Genomic DNA, 19,020 nt, shown 5'->3' with positions numbered 1-19,020 from the left:
TGTAATCTTAATATAGTACTTGAGTGAATATCTAGGCTAATCTTGCAATATGATTGGTTACCTGGACAAGGGAAATACAACCCTATGAGCATAGAGTTAGAAAAGACTGATAATTAAGAGTTGGAGTTATTCCGTATCTTAGCACAGACGATGTGGGCCAAGGGTAAAAAAAAGGTCATATTTGCCAGTCATGACCAAAACCAAAAGCTATTTGTACTTAACCAAACATTCGTGTTTTATTTTATTTTATTTTTTTACAGAAATGATTTCAGTCATTTCATTCAGATAGGGTTTCATTAGGGGTTCACATTTCCTGTGAAGATTCTGAATAACTTTTAATGTACACTAACAAAATTAAAATAAGAAAATAATGGTAGAAGGATGTATTGGAAATATTTATCTGCAAATGGGTTGCTTTATGTTTTTACAGCTTATTTTGTCCCGATAATTGGTGTCTAACATGCCTTCTGTCTCTCTAACATAAACATTGTATCATATTTAAAAAGAATCTTACTTGCTTTTATTCAGAAAAAAGATATGAGTGTTTTAATGTGATGCTGAAATGTTATCCTTGATTAAGGTGGTACCTAACACTACAGGGAGATAACTCTGTAATATCAGCTAAACGTTTTAATAACGTTGCGTTGTGAAGGCAATATAAAGCTTCTCAATGATCAAAATTAGTGTTTGTCAAACTGCTATATAACCAGTGTAATTTTTCAGATAAAACGCTTGGTTCAAATTATTTTAATTTTTTATATTTTTGTAAAAGGGTCAAAGTAAATACTTTGTCAAAATTTTATGAAAATTAAACGAGCCAAATTAATTTTAGTGAAAGTGTTGGGTACCACCTCAAGCATTTCTGTAGCACTTGCATTATAGGTGTTTGAAAGGTTTATTTCTAGTTGCATTTACTAATAATTTAATTTTGGATGTAACACGTCTTCTGATTGGCTGACGTTATTTTGTTATCAGCCCCATAGATAAATTTAGTCATGTGACCGTGACATCATCAACGTTTTTTCATGGTTTTCTACGGTTTAAAATTGAATTTAGAATTAAATTATAAGAAATGACTGTAATATTTTTCTGTCTATTCGAAATAACATAAAAAATGTGGTGCACACTGTCAAATAACCTGCTACGCGCGTTATTCAGTGTGCACCAAATTTTTTATGTTATTTCTTCATAGACAGAAAAAATATTACAGTCATTCCTTAATGAACAAACTAATTTTTGAGAGTGATTTATATATTGTGACTATCGCATGATGACTTAGTGAAACTGATTTGTGATTTACTATTATATGTGTACATCAGCAGAGTTAATAGAGAAATGTGAAAATAGATTATTGCAAATTGGCTAGAAAGGAGTTAATATGAAATAACTAATCTATAATACTAAAATTACGAGGTCCAATTTGTCAGCCGTCAGCGGGTAAAAACGACACATCAAAGAATTCAACTCTATATATAACTAATATAGGACAATGGTGTAGATTAAAAATTACACCACTCCAGACCCTTTTGTTTTCCACATAATTAATATTGCCAATAATTAACAAGTTCGGGTCTAATCCGATACCAATACCTATAGTATATTCACCTGTTAGCTATTACCTTATCTGTACCTTCCGCATTTGACAGGCCCACCACCAAACGGTGTATGTAGGATTTTGCTATATACATGGGTCATAATCAAAGTGCTGACACTACTAAATTCAATCATTGTCAAATTGTTCCCTATTGTAGCTTTATTCAGCAATCAGCAAGACTTTCTAAGATAACTAATATAGGACAATGCTGTTGATTAAAAATACCCCATTCCTGGATAGCCTGGACCTTTTGTTTTCCAAATAATTAATATTTCCAATAATTGATAAGTTCCAGGTCGACGGGTTCAAACAGAAAGATTTGAAAGCAGAGAAAACTGTGTATCTTATAATCGACATGACTTTATCAGATGACAATACCAATTACTAAAATAAGGCTTAGGCATAGTTATATACTTTAATTCAGTCACGGACCCGCGATATCACGGGAGTGTACTTGTAGTATATAAAATAAGAACATTTAAAGTTTCATTTAACTTGTAATGGTATGGTTGCAGCATAAAATGATGAATTTATAAGAATTCAAACCTCTTTTTTTTTTTAATAAATTAAGGGTTGTAAAACCATAATCATGGGCACATTTCTAGTATCATGACACACTTCTGGTGGTTCATACAAAATGCACTTCTGTCAAAGCTGTCCACCCAGAATTTCAAAATCAATAAGCATTCAATTTTTTATTATAAAGTATCAATGAAAATAAGTATGTTTACAAATGTGTCAAGGGAGATAATCACTTGTTTCTGCTAATGAATTACAGCAAGCCTGTTCCTTTCATTATTTTTAAAAAGATTTTTGATCAATCACCCTCATAATCAGAAAGTTCAATAAGCATGATAAGTAAAGCATTTTCAGTGATAGTAAAAACACCAACAAAATCAGTAGCCAAAAATGTATCGTTTATTTTGTAATAACACATTAGATAAGAAACGTTCAATTCAGTTTTAGCCTATTGAGAAATTTTTAATTTTCACAGTCCTATAAAAATATTTGATAAAATCAGAATTCTGTGGTATATTGGCCTGAAGAAAAAATGTACTTCATGGAAACATTTAAATTCATCAGTCTCTTATACGCACAAATTGATGAATGTCCCTTTAGTAAATTCTCATTAAGCCAATTTTTAAAACTTTTGTGTTTTTTTTTTTGTTAAAAGGACGTAGACAAAAGCAAGGATGGAATGCAGACAACAAAGTTTCAGCTACCAGTTTTGATGACCTTTTTGAAGGTCAAACCAAATCAGAAGAAACAAAAGGTCACAGACGAACAGAGACATCTAAAGATACAAGAACAGCTTGGGCTTCCTCAGGACTTGGGGTAATATAGCTGTTTTCACAAATTATACTCCGTAAATTCAGAAAACATTGTGAGATATTATTAATTTAAAAGTAAATAATGCCACCGGGTGAGTATCACAATAATGAGAACTTGTGTTGGTAATTGTAGAACCCAAAATATTTGTGAAAATCCCAAACCTAATAGTAGTTGGAAGAGCTGATATAACCCAAACCCCACCATTTCATATAGATAACACAACAGAGGAGGATCCATTCAGTTTTTACAGGGGTAATAACTCTATATATACTTTTTTAACAGATGGTGACATATTTAGGAGAAGTAATAATAAATGACCAAGCCATTGCAGAACAACTATTAATGCTCAATCACTGAAGAGTTTGTACAAGGGCAATAACTCTTTATGAATTTTTTTAACAGGATGATGACATATTTAGAAGTAGCAATTATAAAGGACCAAGGCCTTACAGGACAGAAGAGGATCCATTAGCTGGAGAATTAATGAATTGTAAAGAATCGGTCAAACAAAATTCTAATACAGATATGAATAGGTATGGCTTAGTTTTTTCTTCATGAGAGCTTAATCATACATTTTGGAGTAAAACTTTGGTGTAATTATTTTAAGGACATCACATTTAAGTGAAGTCATATATATTAATACATAATACGTGTAGCTTATGTATATGCTATTCATCACTTGTATGCATATAAATGGAATAAATATTTTCATCACAGTACCAATAATTCACATAAAATATTTTTGGACATAATGTGGATTCATTATTATTCGTTGGATACCAATTTTCTGGGTTTTTGTGGGTACAGTGAAACCATGAAGTCAAATGTCCAACAAATTACAAAATTTTCTATCCAGTTGTATGTAGACTTTTGCAAAACCACGAAACTTTATATACATGAAAATGTAAGTTTTCAGCAACCCACGAAATATTGGTACCCACAAAAAAAGATGAATCCATAGTAATTGAAATAGTTGTCTCATTGACAATATTACTAAATTTACTAAATATTTTCTTTATTTAAGCATTTTTAGTATAATTAAAAATGGATATTTTTTATAAATGTTATAGTAGGATACTTAATCATAAGTTTTGTAATCTGCTTAAACAGAAGAAGGTGAGTGAAAGCACGACAATACGCTAGTGTAGCTCACATTAAACCTGATTTGACTCCAAAATTACATCTGGTATCAGTTATATTATTTACCTTCACAGTGAAGAGTCAATGTATATAATTTGTGTAGAGTTATTAGTTTATTTAATATAACCAAATTTAAAACGAAAGTTTTTCAAGTCCAAATTAATGAGTCCAATGACTATTTAATTTACTGATTATATTTTATTCATATTGGATCCATTTGTATTTCATAAAAAAAGAAAAACTTCTAGCAGAATATAATTTTAGAGTCAAATTCAGGATTAGTTTTATGGCTTGTTAAAAACTGCTGTATGCATTGCTAGTAATAGTACCCTCCAACATGCTTTGTTTATGATTTTTATATTGTTGGCATCCTTAGATGAAGTTTACAGCTCATAACCACCAACGCTATTTATAACTTTGGAAAACCCCATGTATTCTACAATAAGGAAATTGTGGAGTGCAATTAGAATTCACCGTTCCAGAATCTAATGCATCATGGGTAATACTTTCAAAAGTGTACACCAAAGGGTGGTGATTGGTTTAAAAAACATTGTCATAAACAATGGAAATTCAACCAATGGTGTGACATTATTATCATTTTTGGGTATGAACATTTCAATTACTCATGATTCTTTAGATTTTGAAAAGGGGAATTACCAAAGTTAAAATCTTTACTTCTCACTCACATGGATCCAGTTGACAAAACACTTAAATACAATAAATATGCAAAAATTAATCAAAATCACTTTCCAAATATGATAAAAACGTGATCAATGATTAATGAAAGTATTAATTGATTCTATAAATACATCTATTGTCTTTATACAGAAAAGTGTAAGTACCCAAACATACACACCCTCTTTAAACTATAATTATACATGGTTTTCAGTAAGGCCCATTTTGCACTTCTCACTTGCACATATATAAAAAAACAAGTGAACTTGAAAACCATACATACATGTATATACATGTATACCAATTTTCTTGCAAGTAGTCATTTCAATTAGAATTTTATGTAATCCTGAGCAAATTTTAGTTTCAACATATTTGTTTAAAAAAAGGTTTTGATAAAATCTTTACTATACCTAGGTTGACGCCATTAACCTTTAGTCAAGTTGAAGGTTAAGTGTTTTATGAGTAAACTATCAACCTTGTCACACAATGTGATGTTGGCTATCAACTGCAACAGGACAAACTTAATTTAATAGTTATTTGCATGTTGTGGGGCTTAGTAATATATTATTGTTTTCAAATTGCACATTGAATTTGATTTTAAATGGTTGAGATATCTAAACAGAAATATGGTTTCTGGTAGAGAACTCACTGGATGGAATATTTCACAGAAACAGAAGACCAGATCGATTTGATTTTTGGATGTTTTACATATATTTACCCTTGCTTTTCTACATTGGTTAGAGGTATAGGGGGAGGGTTGAGATCTCACAAACATGTTTAACCCCGCCGCATTTTTGCGCCTGTCCCAAGTCAGGAGCCTCATGCCTTTGTTAGTTTTGTATTATTTTAATTTTAGTTTCTTATGTACAATTTGGAAATTAGTATGGCGTTCATTATCACTGGACTAGTATATATTTGTTTAGGGGCCAGCTGAAGGACGCCTCCGGGTGCGGGAATTTCTCGCTACATTGAAGACCTGTTGGTGACCCTCTGCTGTTGTTTTTTATTTGGTCGGGTTGTTGTCTCTTTGACACATTCCCCATTTCCATTCTCAATTTTAATCATTTATGACATTTTTAAAATGAGTTTTCAGTGAAAATAATAATTCTAATTGAAACTTGAATAAATAAAAGAAAATCAAATAATTTAATCTGAGTTCTTAATGTGATCAACATAAAGCCCTTTACAATCAAGAAATTATCTCCCTTTTCGAAAAAATCATTTCCAGAATCAAGAAGTTACCTCCTTTCAAAAATCATTTCCAGAATTAATAAGTTATCTCCCTTTCCAGAATCAAGAAGTTATCTCCCTCTCCAGAATCAAGAAGTTATCTCCCTTTCCAGAATCTAGAAGTTATCTCCCTTTCCAATTTTGTTTACCAGAATTAAGAAGTTTTCTCCCTTTCTATATAATGGAAATGCTTCGCACCAATAAAATTAAACTCAATGAAGAGTCAATACAACATAAAAAAAGAAGATGTGGTATGATTGCCAATTAGAAAACTCTCTAAAAGAGACCAAATAACACAGAAATTAAAAGCTATAGGTCACTGTACAGCCTTCAACAATGAGCATATCAATAACACAGTTTGCTATAAAAGACCCAGAAAAAGCAGTTTTCAATTGATGTGGATTTAAATATAATATTTGGTGTATAAATATTTAACAACTTTATATTTAGATTTCAGCATTTATTACTAAAAGCACAGGCAATACTTTTTTTTTTTAAATTCAAATGATTATCATGATTATTCTTATTGAGATAACTTGTGCAGCATTCACAGGTAATTCTAATTTTGATTGGCATTAAACAATTATGTCAGAATGTAAATTCTAATTTGAATTGCAATGCGCGTGTGAATGCGATTAGCGAATTCGAATGCTTTCGATTCAAATTCAATTCGAATTAAATGTTAGTTTGAGTGAGGCAATAGTATTTTCTGAAACAGCCCTTACTGTTTTGACTTTATCATGTTAATTTGAGTATACAGTATATATATATGATGGCCAACTTCATCGAGAAATCTTCATAAAATTCAAGCAGTTTTTTCATAAAAAAATCCAAAAAAAAATCATTCTTTTTTTTTTAAATTCTTTTCTTTCATATAATGTACATTGCTTTTGTAGCATTATTTTTATGTATAAATTGCCTTTTTGAAAGTTTGATTTACATGCATTTCAAATTTTACAGTTCTGGGCATGTGCGAGGACCAAAAATAGAATCCAAAAAACATAGACAGGAACTCAACCAATATCTTCAGGAAAAAGACAAACATTCAGATGATTCTGGATACTTAGATGAACAGGAGGAAGAGGATGATGCTATTGAATTATTAGGTAACAGTGACCTACTTTAATTTGAAATTTTTATTTAGGAAAAAAGGCGATATAAGAGACATTATCTTACATCCTATACATTTCTTGGAATTTGATTAGTTAAAAGCAACCATGTGATGACTGTGTATATTTCATAAGGGGTTAGTAAACATGGTTTGTAATAATACACGGGTACGGTTAGTAGTGGTATTACATCCCTTTCTCTAATTTTTGTGCTATTTTCATATTGCCTGACCGGTGTGAGAAAAATATTTCTCCTCACTAGGTGTAATACCACCATTGATTTTTCCCTATTAGTCTTTGTTAAATTGGCACTTTTAAAAAAATCGTACAGTATTTACCTTTATTTCAACCAAAGAAATACTTTGCATGTGTAAAGTTCAATCCTTTCCAGTGATACAGTGAAAATTTCACACTACATTTCATTGCATATAAGAAAGTAACCACCGCCGAGGGTAGACAACCCAATTTTTACACTGTTATTTACTGGTTACCTGCTTTGGTAACTATGTAACCTTAACGTTCCAAAATATTTTATAAGACCATCAAATAAAAAAAGAATGATGCTTTCAGACACCCAACATACATATTTACGACTCAGAAAAATTTAAGTGCATTGAACTGCAGGGTTAATTTTCTACAACTGTCAAATTCAAGGGAATATTTTTTTAGGCCTACTTTCGTATGCAACCGGATGTGACGTACCATGATTTGGTGGTATTACACCTAAAGAACACCTAAATGTCAAATAAACTTAATGCAATTTTTTCCCCTTCAATTGCAAGTTGTTTCAAGCATAACTGTCAAGTTTTGTCTCAGTCAGAACTATAGTTTCAGAGAAAATCACTATAATGTAAGGCCATATCCTACGGCAATTTCAGTCCAATTTCTTCGAAAAATCCTAATTTCAGTGTATCATTATAAAATGCAGTGTTGACTAATATCTGATCATAAACTCATGATATATGCATTCAAACAATTAAATAGAATACAAAAGACAACTTTAAGATGATAAACAATTTTATTGCACCTTTTAGAGTTCATTTGAAGGTCTGTTTTGGTCTGTTTTGGTCCATTTTTCCTCCTTCCTTCCTTTTTCATCAAAACTTGATATCTTTTGTCTAAAAATAAAACAAATGTGATTATTATCCCACAAAAATGAAATAAATGTAATGTTAAATCAATAATTAAAGTGTTTTAGCTGAAAGAACTGTCTCTATAAATGTTAACAGTCTACACGGAAGTTTCTATAAGCCCTTATGTGTAACTTGAGTTTTTGGTCTGTTCCCCTAGTGTGAGAAATAACGTTTCCCTTTCAGTCAATCATTTATTGCTACTGGTATCAAAGTCTTTTTATTTACTCATAACAGTATATTTCTAATAGATTTACACAAAAAGTCCACTTTCTTGTATTTTACATTAGAAAATAGGGAGAAAGAGTATTAAAAAAATACCTCAAAATGTTTTTAAAAAGGGTTATGTCCCTTGGAATGCTGGTACAAAAAATAATTGGTAAGAATTATAAAGTTTAAGTATGTGAGACTGGATTCTGATGTGTATAAATCCAGGACAAATAAGTGTTTAGATGAGTTATTGTCTGTGCAAAATGTAGACGGCACAATGGCAAATTGTAAACTTTTGCGGCCAAAACAAAAAAAAAACATGATGATAGTTGATACATACTTTAATGCTGAAGTGTCATCTGCAGACCAATTCACATATAAGATTTTTCAACAGAATGCTCTTCAGAATATGGTTAACACTGAAATAAAAAATTCACATGTTGTATAAACAAAACAAAAACTGTAAGGGTAATTTAAAATTTAACACAGTAATCTAAATACAGCTTCGTCTGTCCACCCATTTGACTAAGAAAACACCCGTAAACCCCCATTTCAATGCAATTTTACCTCAAACGTACTTTCTGTGTCTAAATCCATTCCGAAAAGTCCATGTTTACAATGTATGAACTGGTTTATTTATAACTTTTAAAAATGAAAGTACAATAGGGTCACGAGTGCACATTTAGTTTCCCTAAATAGGTGTAATACCACCATTGATTTTTCCCTATTAGTCTTTGTTAAATTGGCACTTTTAAAAAAATCGTACAGTATTTACCTTTATTTCAACCAAAGAAATACTTTGCATGTGTAAAGTTCAATCCTTTCCAGTGATACAGTGAAAATTTCACACTACATTTCATTGCATATAAGAAAGTAACCACCGCCGAGGGTAGACAACCCAATTTTTACACTGTTATTTACTGGTTACCTGCTTTGGTAACTATGTAACCTTAACGTTCCAAAATATTTTATAAGACCATCAAATAAAAAAAGAATGATGCTTTCAGACACCCAACATACATATTTACGACTCAGAAAAATTTAAGTGCATTGAACTGCAGGGTTAATTTTCTACAACTGTCAAATTCAAGGGAATATTTTTTTAGGCCTACTTTCGTATGCAACCGGATGTGACGTACCATGATTTGGTGGTATTACACCACTAGTGAAAAATCTGTTCTCGGCAAATGATTGGTTGAAATTTAATTGTGACGTTAAATTTTCTTGTTTTCTTCTGAATTTTCTTATTGTGACATCATGAGAAAAGGCGACCATGCCTGATGACATCACATCAAAAGTACACAACTTTCCTCAAATCTTTGAAAAGGAAGGATAAAAATCATTATAGAAACAGATTCCACCACTATAACTCGTGTATTACCATATTTCTCCACTCTCAACAGTTAAAATTTGATCATTTAAAAAGCTCGGCAAGCCTCACGCTTTAAATGATAATATTCAACTGTCTCGAGTAGAGAAATCTGGTAATACACATGTTGCAGTTGTGGAATCTATATTTGTCAAACAACATGGTATCATGTAAAAAATTGAATGGTTTTAAGGGATGAAGAAATTGAGAATGAATGATAAATTTGTTACACAGTGTGGTAGTGACCTAATATGATATAAGATACATATGCCATAATGGGGTCAGTAAATTCCATATGGAGATTTGAGCTTCGCCATCTCCAATGTTCAACAAATTACAAATTTTCTATAGGCTTGTATGCAAACTGTGGTAAAACAATGAAGTAAATACCGATGCAAATGCAAGTTTTCCCTCATTCCATGAAAATAAAAGAATGCACACTTGTAACAAACAAGAATTGTGTTTTAGTGTGATAACTACATGTAGGTTGTTTTATTTATAAGATATGATTAATCTTTTTGTCTGTTTTTAGAGGATGCTGATGATTTAAGAAGAGAAGGTGTGACCAATATACCAAAATCAGGCTACAAACTCAGTAAGGTAAGGCACACTACAGCTCATGTGGATTTTGCTTTGTCCAACCACCCACCCACCCACCCTGGGAGTTAGCTTGGGTGGGAAAAGTTTAGCTTCCCCACTCTGCTGCCCCTATATAGGAGTGGGCTTGCAATTTCTTTCGTTGAATCAAAAGACTTCAAAAGTGAATCAATTAAAAAAAAGCAGACAAGCATTTGTAATCAATATTTTTTTTTTAAAAGGATATATTAAATGTCTAATCAGCAATGAATCGTATCACATCTTCCTATTTTTAGAACATGACATGAATAAAAGATTATTTTTACCACCAATTAAAAACATGTTGCATTGTTTCGAAAATTCATTTATCAGTAGTATTTTATTGTTTGTAATTCTGATTAATTTCTAAATAATTGTATATTTAAGATTTTGAGACAAAGACATGAAGATGCAAATGTTAAACTTAATATAAAGTAAGTACTGTAAAATTATCACATTAATAATACTAGCCAGGAGTTATCCATTGGTGACTCCTTTTGATAGCTTAAAAGTAACACATTAATCAAACAAGCTTGTTTTTTGCAAGCAAACCCAACGTTTATTGGATGAACAGACCTTCAATGAAAATGTGTACATGTTTTTAGATTGCCAATTTGACATATGAAGACAATATAATATAAGATTAAACAACACTAACCCCAAAACTATGGTGTCCTCAGTTCCTCCTGAAGCATGAGCTAATCTGATGAATGTGTGGCACCAATCTTGTTGCTCATTTACATGATAATGGTTGATTTAAACAGTCGAAAGTGAATTATAATCCTGATGAAATTGAGAATGGAAATGGGGAATTTGTCAAAGAGACAACAACCCGACCAAGAGCCACCAATGTTTCTTCAACACAGCAAAAAAAATCCCTCATATTCTAATATGTAATGTCTTTGTGTTTAAAAAAAAAATACAAGTACATTATGATAATAACCTTTTTAGTATTGATGACCAAATGCTGATACAATAACATTGTTTTTAATTTATCAACTTGCCTTTTCCAAAGACATTCAAATTTTTGTTGAATTTGGAGTATACCAATCATTAGTACTTTTTTGGATAACACCGACTGATGCAAAATAACACAAGAAAAGACATCCCAATTTACTGTATGCTTAAAGCAGATTATAGCAAGGCGTCAAATTCCTGCCAAGAAAAAAATGAATAGTAAGACAAAAAACAGTCTAAAAAACCCTTCATGAAAAAAAGAATGAGCAACACGAACTCAACCAAAAATCAGAAAGTATTTAAAACATTGTATCTACTGAAAACATTGTATCTACTGAAAACATTGTATCTACTGAAAACATTGTATCTACTCCAGATCCTCTGATAGATAGTAAGGGCTCTTTGATTAAAATGTATGTTGGAGGGTATGACAGGATGTTTAATTATTGAATGTGGGTCATGGGTCTTTTTTCAGTATGCATCTATTACCATTATGGAAATAATAGTTCTTGGTAGTAGCTAGGGATATTTTGAAAGTCCCTTTCTACCCTCCCACATACATTTTAATGGATTAGCCTTAAACTGTTGTGAGAAAATAAGCTTTAAGTTTAAACAGTTGACCAAATAAGTATTGCAAATTCAGAAATTATTGTCAGGTTTTTATTAATTTGAATAATGCAACTTATAACATATCTGATTCATATATCTGTATAGTTTTGTCTTGAAATAACAATTATTATAATTTATCTCTAATTTTGTTCATTCTTCAAAAATCTCAATGATTAATGCTTGCAAAAATTTCTGAATTTACAGTATTACAACAGAATACATTGAGTGTGTAGGTAAAGGTAATATCTTTGGTAATCTTGCTTGCTAGCTAAACTGTCAAGTCATTATTTTGTTAGGTAAACTACCCTCCTTTAAGAATAGACTAGTCCGACAGATAACCAATTGTATCTGTCTTTAGGACTAGACTACTCCACAAGGAGGGTTACACCTAACCTAATAATGACTTCCTGGTTCAGCTATAGCTAACAAACAAGCTAACCGAAGATTCTACCTTTACCTACACACTCAATGCATTCTGCTGTAAATGGTATCAGCATTTTCACTATACCATGATATATACTTTATAATAGGACATACATAGTACCACCAAAGGGTAATTATATACTTGTGCACCAGACAGTTTAGTTACACTTTCCTCAGATGTTGTTGTCTATAAAAAGATTAATTCTCAAATAGCGTAAAGTTTTCTTTTATTTATGGTCTTTAAATATTCAGAACAACTCCAAGTCAAATAATTTTACGTTTCAGTACTAGTGTTTCAGTACTAGTGCAAGTCATACCTGATATAAAACAAATCTTACACCATTTTGAGAATTAATCTCCAAAATTTTACTTTCATGATAATTTTGTTCTATTAACATCTAAGATAGGTAGATCCACAATAACAAGAGAAGGACAAAGTGGGAATTAAATGGTTGGTGAAATTCTATCATAACCATTTAAAAATTTATCAATATCTGAGAACTATAGATTCATTTATTAACATGTATATCAATTTTTGTGGAAAGAGAAAAATTTGTATTTTGGTGGGTGTTACAAAAGTCTGCATTCAAGTCCATAGAAAAACTTCTTTTCATTAAATATTCAACCTCTTGGTTGCTTTGAGATGCATGTATCAATGAAATCAATGGAAATTGCTTTCCCATGAGTGAATAATTACATGTATAATGAATCCACAGTAATTTTATAATTGATTGGAAGTACTTTGGGATTCAAGTAAAATCTTATGTATTCTTAATTGTACCCAATTTAATTTTGCCTGTCTTTCCAGTTCATTTCTGGTTACAGAATTTAGGATTTTCTACATAAAAAATTTGCACATGACTTTCAAACTTTAAAGTCTCTAAAGTCCCAAAATCCTTCTCTAAGAATATAGTGGATCTTCTAATTGCTATGTTTTTTTTATTAACAGCACTGATAGATAGCTTTAGTTTTAGGGCTTTTCCAGAAAATACTATGTTCCCCCTGGGATGGCACTATTTTTAACCTCCACCACACAGGGAAATCAAAATAAATTAGAACAACACTCCTTTTGCATTCTGGTTATAATTTCAAAAACAACTGACTTTATAAATTTTTTATAAATTGCCTTCCCTGGAGGGGGCATAGTACTTTCTGGAACAGCCCTTATAATCAGAACTATTGTTATATATAATTTTTCTGAATTTCTATCGGTATTTCAGTCTTAATTATGCTGATATTCGCCCCCAGTACAGTTTTACTGGTATGTATTCAATCGAATGTAGATTATTTTATAGATTTGTACTATCTTAAGGTGGTACCTAACACTACAGGGAGATAACTCTGTAAAGTCAGCTAAATGTTTGAATTACGTTGTGTTGTAAAAGGAATATTAAGCTTCTCAATGATCAAAATTGGTGTTTGTCAAACTGCTATATAACCAGTGTAATTTTTCTGACAAAACGGTTGGTTCAAAATTTTTGACATTTCTATATTTTTGTTAGGGTCAGAGTAAATACTTTGTCAAAATTTTATGAAAATTAAACGAGCCAAATTAATTTTAGTGAAAGTGTTGGGTACCACCTTAAATACCTATCCTACCCAAATTTCAATAACTCTTTATGGTAAAGTATATAGTTATTTGAAAATAAGTCAAACTGATAAGTGTCATATTTTATTTTTATTGTACAAAGCGAAATTTAATTAATTCGTTTATGATGTACCATGTCATTTCAAAAAACATAAGAATTCATGATTTCAGGTTTCATGAAAATTTTAACAATGCTAATTTATTTTCATCTTGCATGTATGTTATTATTTCTATTAAATGTAATAAATTTTGCAGTTCATGCATGTATACACACAATTTTATAAGTTCTTGATAAACTATACTATAATTCTAATTGGTGAAAACTGTTATAAAAAACTGGTATTAAACTATTATTGTTTAAAACAAAAGCAAAAACTTTTTATTTAATCAGAGACACAAAACAATAAATTTGACTTTGCTATATGTTAAGAACTCAAGGAATAACTGTTGGTAACCATGAGAACAAACAAATTCACAGCAAGAAAAACATGGCATTTTTTTAATTTGCAAACCCATAGCCCATTTCACTTTTTTCTCAGCCTTAATTTAGTTGTCTGCCCTTATATTCAATTCATAAATTGTATAGTCATATTGATAGTGTTAAATTCTTTTTGAACTGATTTTATGAAATATTTCCTGCACGACATAATTACAAATTTCTTGCCATTAAAATCTAATGTCAATTGTCTAAATCTAATGTCATAATCATTAAAACAAATTTTAAACAAGATAATCAAATAATTGAAACTTCAGTTTTAGAATATCAAATAATTGAATAATCATGAACTATTTGGTATGGTTATCAAATAATCAGTAAAGAAATTAACAAGTAATCACATAATCAAAAACCCCATGAGGAGGCTCAATAGTGCAATGGAATGATCCATACCTGCCAAGTTTTCAAAATACCCATGGGGGTTTTGCATGCAAGATGGCTGCCATACTCCTAAAAAACCTTTAAGGGGGCCTTCAAATACAGTGTAATGTTGTTTTTTGGTCTTCATACTTTTATAAGCCTCAATTCATTGTAAAATTAATTGTTTTGTTAAAATTGTGGACATAATTGCTCTTTAAAAATTTCAATTTGGGAGCTTCCATGGGGGAAATCCCCTGCAAATAGTGACAGTTGGCAGGTATGAATTGATCTATCAATTTAACCAATTATAGCTGTTTGTATTAGTTATGTTATATTTTTTGCTGATAGATATAGCTTTAATTAGTATGGCTTCAAGTAGCTGTATCATATTTTCTTTGTTCAGACTTCTTTGTGATATAGATATTTATTTAGAATGTAGAAACTATGTGCAAACTGCAATCTTGATTCACACTGACAGTACATTGTAATAGCATCCTTATAGCAATTAAAAGTCACAACAGGGTCTTCAACAATGAGTTAAAACTATACTGTATATAAATTGCCAAAAGAACAAGATATAACAAATGTGAAATAATTCCTGGATTTTCCATTATGGCATAATAAAAATTTTGAGAGCCATACAGAAACAAGCTAATATAAGTACGTTACCAATTGAATCCTGAAATGTAAAGCCATTGAAATAGAGCAGAGCAACATCCTTTAATAATTTTGGGTTACTTTTGATTCACTCATTTGGTGATTTTAATTCAAGTTTCTTTTAATCTGTTGGAATGCAATACTTTTGTTTTTCTAAATTGTACGACTTCAACCAATTGTTTTTGATGATTTTCACATTTAGTTTGATCCTTTAGATAAAATGTAAATTGATCTGCAAAATTTCACATTTTAAAATTAGAAAAATCAACAACCTTGAGTAGAGAAAAACATTTGAAATAACATGATATCCATACCAGCCAACTTTCACGATTTAGGTGTACACCTGTACTACACGATTTTGATCCCTTGTCACGATTGCTTATCTGATAAGGTTGATGATGAAATAACATACTTTTATTTGACTTACAGATGACAGATATAATAGACAACCAAATAATGGCAGTCCTTATGATTCTGATCCAGATGAAAGACCAAACACAGGTACTGTTAATTCAATAATTGAATTTCACACATTTTCCACTTTTGTTTCAAGAGTTATCTCCCCTTTTAATTAGTTTTTTAACCACCAAAACTTTCCCAATAGTTAAAAATCCAATATCAAATGCATTATAAGTGCATATGAATTATATAGCCAGTTTATTTATTTAAGATTAAAAGGTCAGTGAGAGGATATGAGAATAACAAGTATATGTACTGTAAATTCAGAAATTATTTCAAAAAGTACTAATGGTTGTATTTGCAATAACAATTCGCATTCTAATATCTGATACAAATATCTTGTCCTGAAATCTTAATAATAATTTAATCTCTCTTTTTGTTCCATTCTTCAAAAATCACAATAACAAATGCATGCAATAAGTATTTGAGAATAGTTTTGACTGTTCTACATGGTTAGTTTTGACTGTTCTACAGGGTAAGTTTTGGCTGTTCTTCAAGGTTAATTTTGATTGTTCTACATGATTTCAATTGAATACTTAAAAATTGAGATTCCCATAGAGTTTTGTAGTAAAACCCAGAGGATTGCAGCTCCTAAATTTTTAAGTTCCAGCCTAGGATGTTTGTATATATGTATGCATTTCATGTTCTAACAAAAGTTGCTGTATTTTACAGGTATGTCTGGGTACCAACCCTCCCCAGGAGACAGTGAAGACGATGAATTTGAAAGTGTATCACAGGTGACTGGCCCTGTAAGTTATTTATTGAATTAACAAAAATGAAGATGTGAAAAGTAAAATCACAGAACTCCAAGGAAAATTCAAAGCCCAAAGTCTGCAACCAAATGACAAAATCAAAAGCCCAAAGACATCAAACAAATTGATATCAACTGTCATATTCCTGACTTGGTACAGGCATTTTCTTATGTAGAAAAGGATGGATTAAACCTGGTTTTATAGCTAGCTTAACCTCTCACTTGTATGACAATCATATTACAGTCAATAAGACAACTATCCAACTGAGACAAATCAGCAGATTTTAGAAAAGTTTGGTCATTATTTGTCCTTCAACAAGGATCAAAACCTATACTGTATAGTTACCTATAAAAGCCCCAAGATCACAAATGTCAAATGAAATGACCAAAGGCCTTACTTATTTCAAATTGATAAGCAAAAACAAATGGTTTACTTTTGCAAATTGTGACTTGGAGGGAGAGTTGTCTCATTGGAACTAATGCCAAATCTTCTTATAAATATTTATATATGTTTACTTTAGATATGCGTCATTTTGTCGCATATTTCAATTAGCATCCAAAACATTTGATATTGGGGGTCTCTTTATCCCAGGACCCACCACACAAAAAATAATGAATCTCTGTATCCCAGGATTCATTTTATTTTATTGGATGCTTCATTTATTGTAAATATTTAGTTATCTATCTAGTTAGTTATCTAGTTATCTTTTGTAGTCTGCCAATATGAAAGGTGACTACGTTCATTTAATTATCTATCTGCTTGCTATATATTTATATATATCTTAACTGTTTATCTAGTTATATGGGTTTATAATTTTGTAGTTTGTAATAAAGCTGTGGCCAAATACTGCCAAAACTGTGTTTCTGATATATGCGCATCAATAATAAAAGACATTAAGCAATGACAGCTATTTTTTGTTCATTACCATTCACACTCTTTTGTCATTTTACCAAAGTCCCTATTAAAAATTTCCACTCCCATGAACATTTAAATTCATGACTCATGTGTACTTAGGTTTTCAAAAGTTATGTCCATATAACAAAACGGCATTACTTTGACCAAAATAGATTTAAAAAAAACCAGTTCTTTTTTTTTAAATAAGGAGATGTGTATGATTGCCAATGAGAAAGCTATCAATTCAAGTTCAAATGAAGTTTAATTGGAAATCTAGGAATTTTTGTCTTGAAAGAAACATTTTTACATAATTATTTTTTTATTTCAGAGGAGACCTGTCTGGAATGTAATGGATTCTGATGGTAAGGAACAATTTCTAATTGTCATTTAGGAAAAATTTTAAGAATTTATTGATGATGTTGAAATAATAATTATGAAATCTTCATCAAATTGTTTTGTTAAATTGATTGAAATGTAAGCATGTATTGTTTTTTATGCCCCTGCCATCATTGATGGGGACATAAAATGTTGTCCGAACATACATTCAAAAGTTGGTTTCTGTTCTCTTTAATAATTTAGTTTGCCTCAACCAAATTTTACACAATGCCTATATTTATTACCTTGAAACTCATATTAAGTCCACTTCTACTGTTCTCGAGTAATTCCCCTTTATAATGGTATATGCAAGAGGTGGCATCATTTGTGTCAATGGCCACCATCTGTGTTTTTATATAAAGATTACTATTGTTTGCCATCTTTCAGGTGAAACTTACAATCCAAAAATGTCAAGGACATTGCCAGAGCCTTCAAGGTCAAGGAAATCTAACAGTCAGAGGTAAGTCTTACTACCACACAATTTTATACAAATAAGGGATTTTCCTTTAACCAAAAGTTGAAGAAAAACACATATAAAATTGAGAATGTAAATGGGGAATATGTCAAAGAGACAACAACCCGACCAAAGAGCATATAACAGCTAAAGGCCAACAATGGGTCTTCAACGCAGAAGAGAATTCCTGCAGCAGGAGGTGGTCCTCAGCTGGTCCCGAAATAAAACTGTTCCCACGAAATCCACAAAAATTAGTATCCAACAAATAATAATGAATTCGCAGTAAGTTTTCCTCCTCTGTTACAGCAGGAAGTTGGCAGCTACCGTACCAGTAAGGTTTGATGACACACCGTACCCATCAAGGTCTGTGGAGAGTGCAGATTCATTTCTACAAGGGAGAGAAACCTGGTCAGGGAGAACAACAGAACCTCAGGTACGTTTGAAATAAAAGTTAAATAAAGGCAACAGTAGTATACCGCTGTTCAAAACTCATAAATCCATGGACAAAAAACAAAAATAGATTTTTTTAATTTCCTATATTCCTACAAATTTCTTAACTTTGATGGATAGTTGTCTCATTGGCAATCATTTT

The 19,020-nt window shown here is 31.0% G+C and overlaps 1 protein-coding gene and 1 long non-coding RNA gene across 5 annotated transcripts in view; one reads left to right on the top strand and one right to left on the bottom strand.

The window, feature by feature from the left end:
* The window catches only part of LOC143054438 (uncharacterized protein C8orf34 homolog), a 34,817-nt gene that overhangs the window by 7,677 nt on the left and 8,120 nt on the right, over positions 1-19,020 (top strand). For 2 of the 4 annotated variants that reach the window (XM_076227451.1, XM_076227448.1), the window contains 11 exons: positions 2,769-2,929; positions 3,329-3,459; positions 6,932-7,077; positions 10,322-10,389; positions 10,792-10,838; positions 13,614-13,654; positions 15,924-15,995; positions 16,626-16,702; positions 17,928-17,961; positions 18,362-18,434; positions 18,735-18,861. In XM_076227451.1, the coding sequence (XP_076083566.1) occupies positions 2,769-2,929; positions 3,329-3,459; positions 6,932-7,077; positions 10,322-10,389; positions 10,792-10,838; positions 13,614-13,654; positions 15,924-15,995; positions 16,626-16,702; positions 17,928-17,961; positions 18,362-18,434; positions 18,735-18,861 (977 nt within the window). Of the gene's footprint in view, positions 1-2,768; positions 2,930-3,328; positions 3,460-6,931; positions 7,078-10,321; positions 10,390-10,791; positions 10,839-12,500; positions 12,524-13,613; positions 13,655-15,923; positions 15,996-16,625; positions 16,703-17,927; positions 17,962-18,361; positions 18,435-18,734; positions 18,862-19,020 lie in introns of all 4 variants that reach the window. The other 2 variants (XM_076227449.1, XM_076227450.1) reach the window with 2 other exon arrangements.
* Positions 8,080-9,468, bottom strand: LOC143054437 (uncharacterized). Its single transcript, XR_012971680.1, has 3 exons — positions 8,988-9,468; positions 8,761-8,839; positions 8,080-8,198 (listed from the first exon to the last, which is right to left on the bottom strand). It is a non-coding gene; the product is annotated as an uncharacterized LOC143054437 (long non-coding RNA).

This window comes from Mytilus galloprovincialis, chromosome 12, assembly GCF_965363235.1.
Source record: "Mytilus galloprovincialis chromosome 12, xbMytGall1.hap1.1, whole genome shotgun sequence".
Classification (NCBI taxonomy): Eukaryota; Metazoa; Mollusca; class Bivalvia; order Mytilida; family Mytilidae; genus Mytilus; species Mytilus galloprovincialis.
This window is presented reverse-complemented; position numbering and strand designations above follow the sequence as displayed.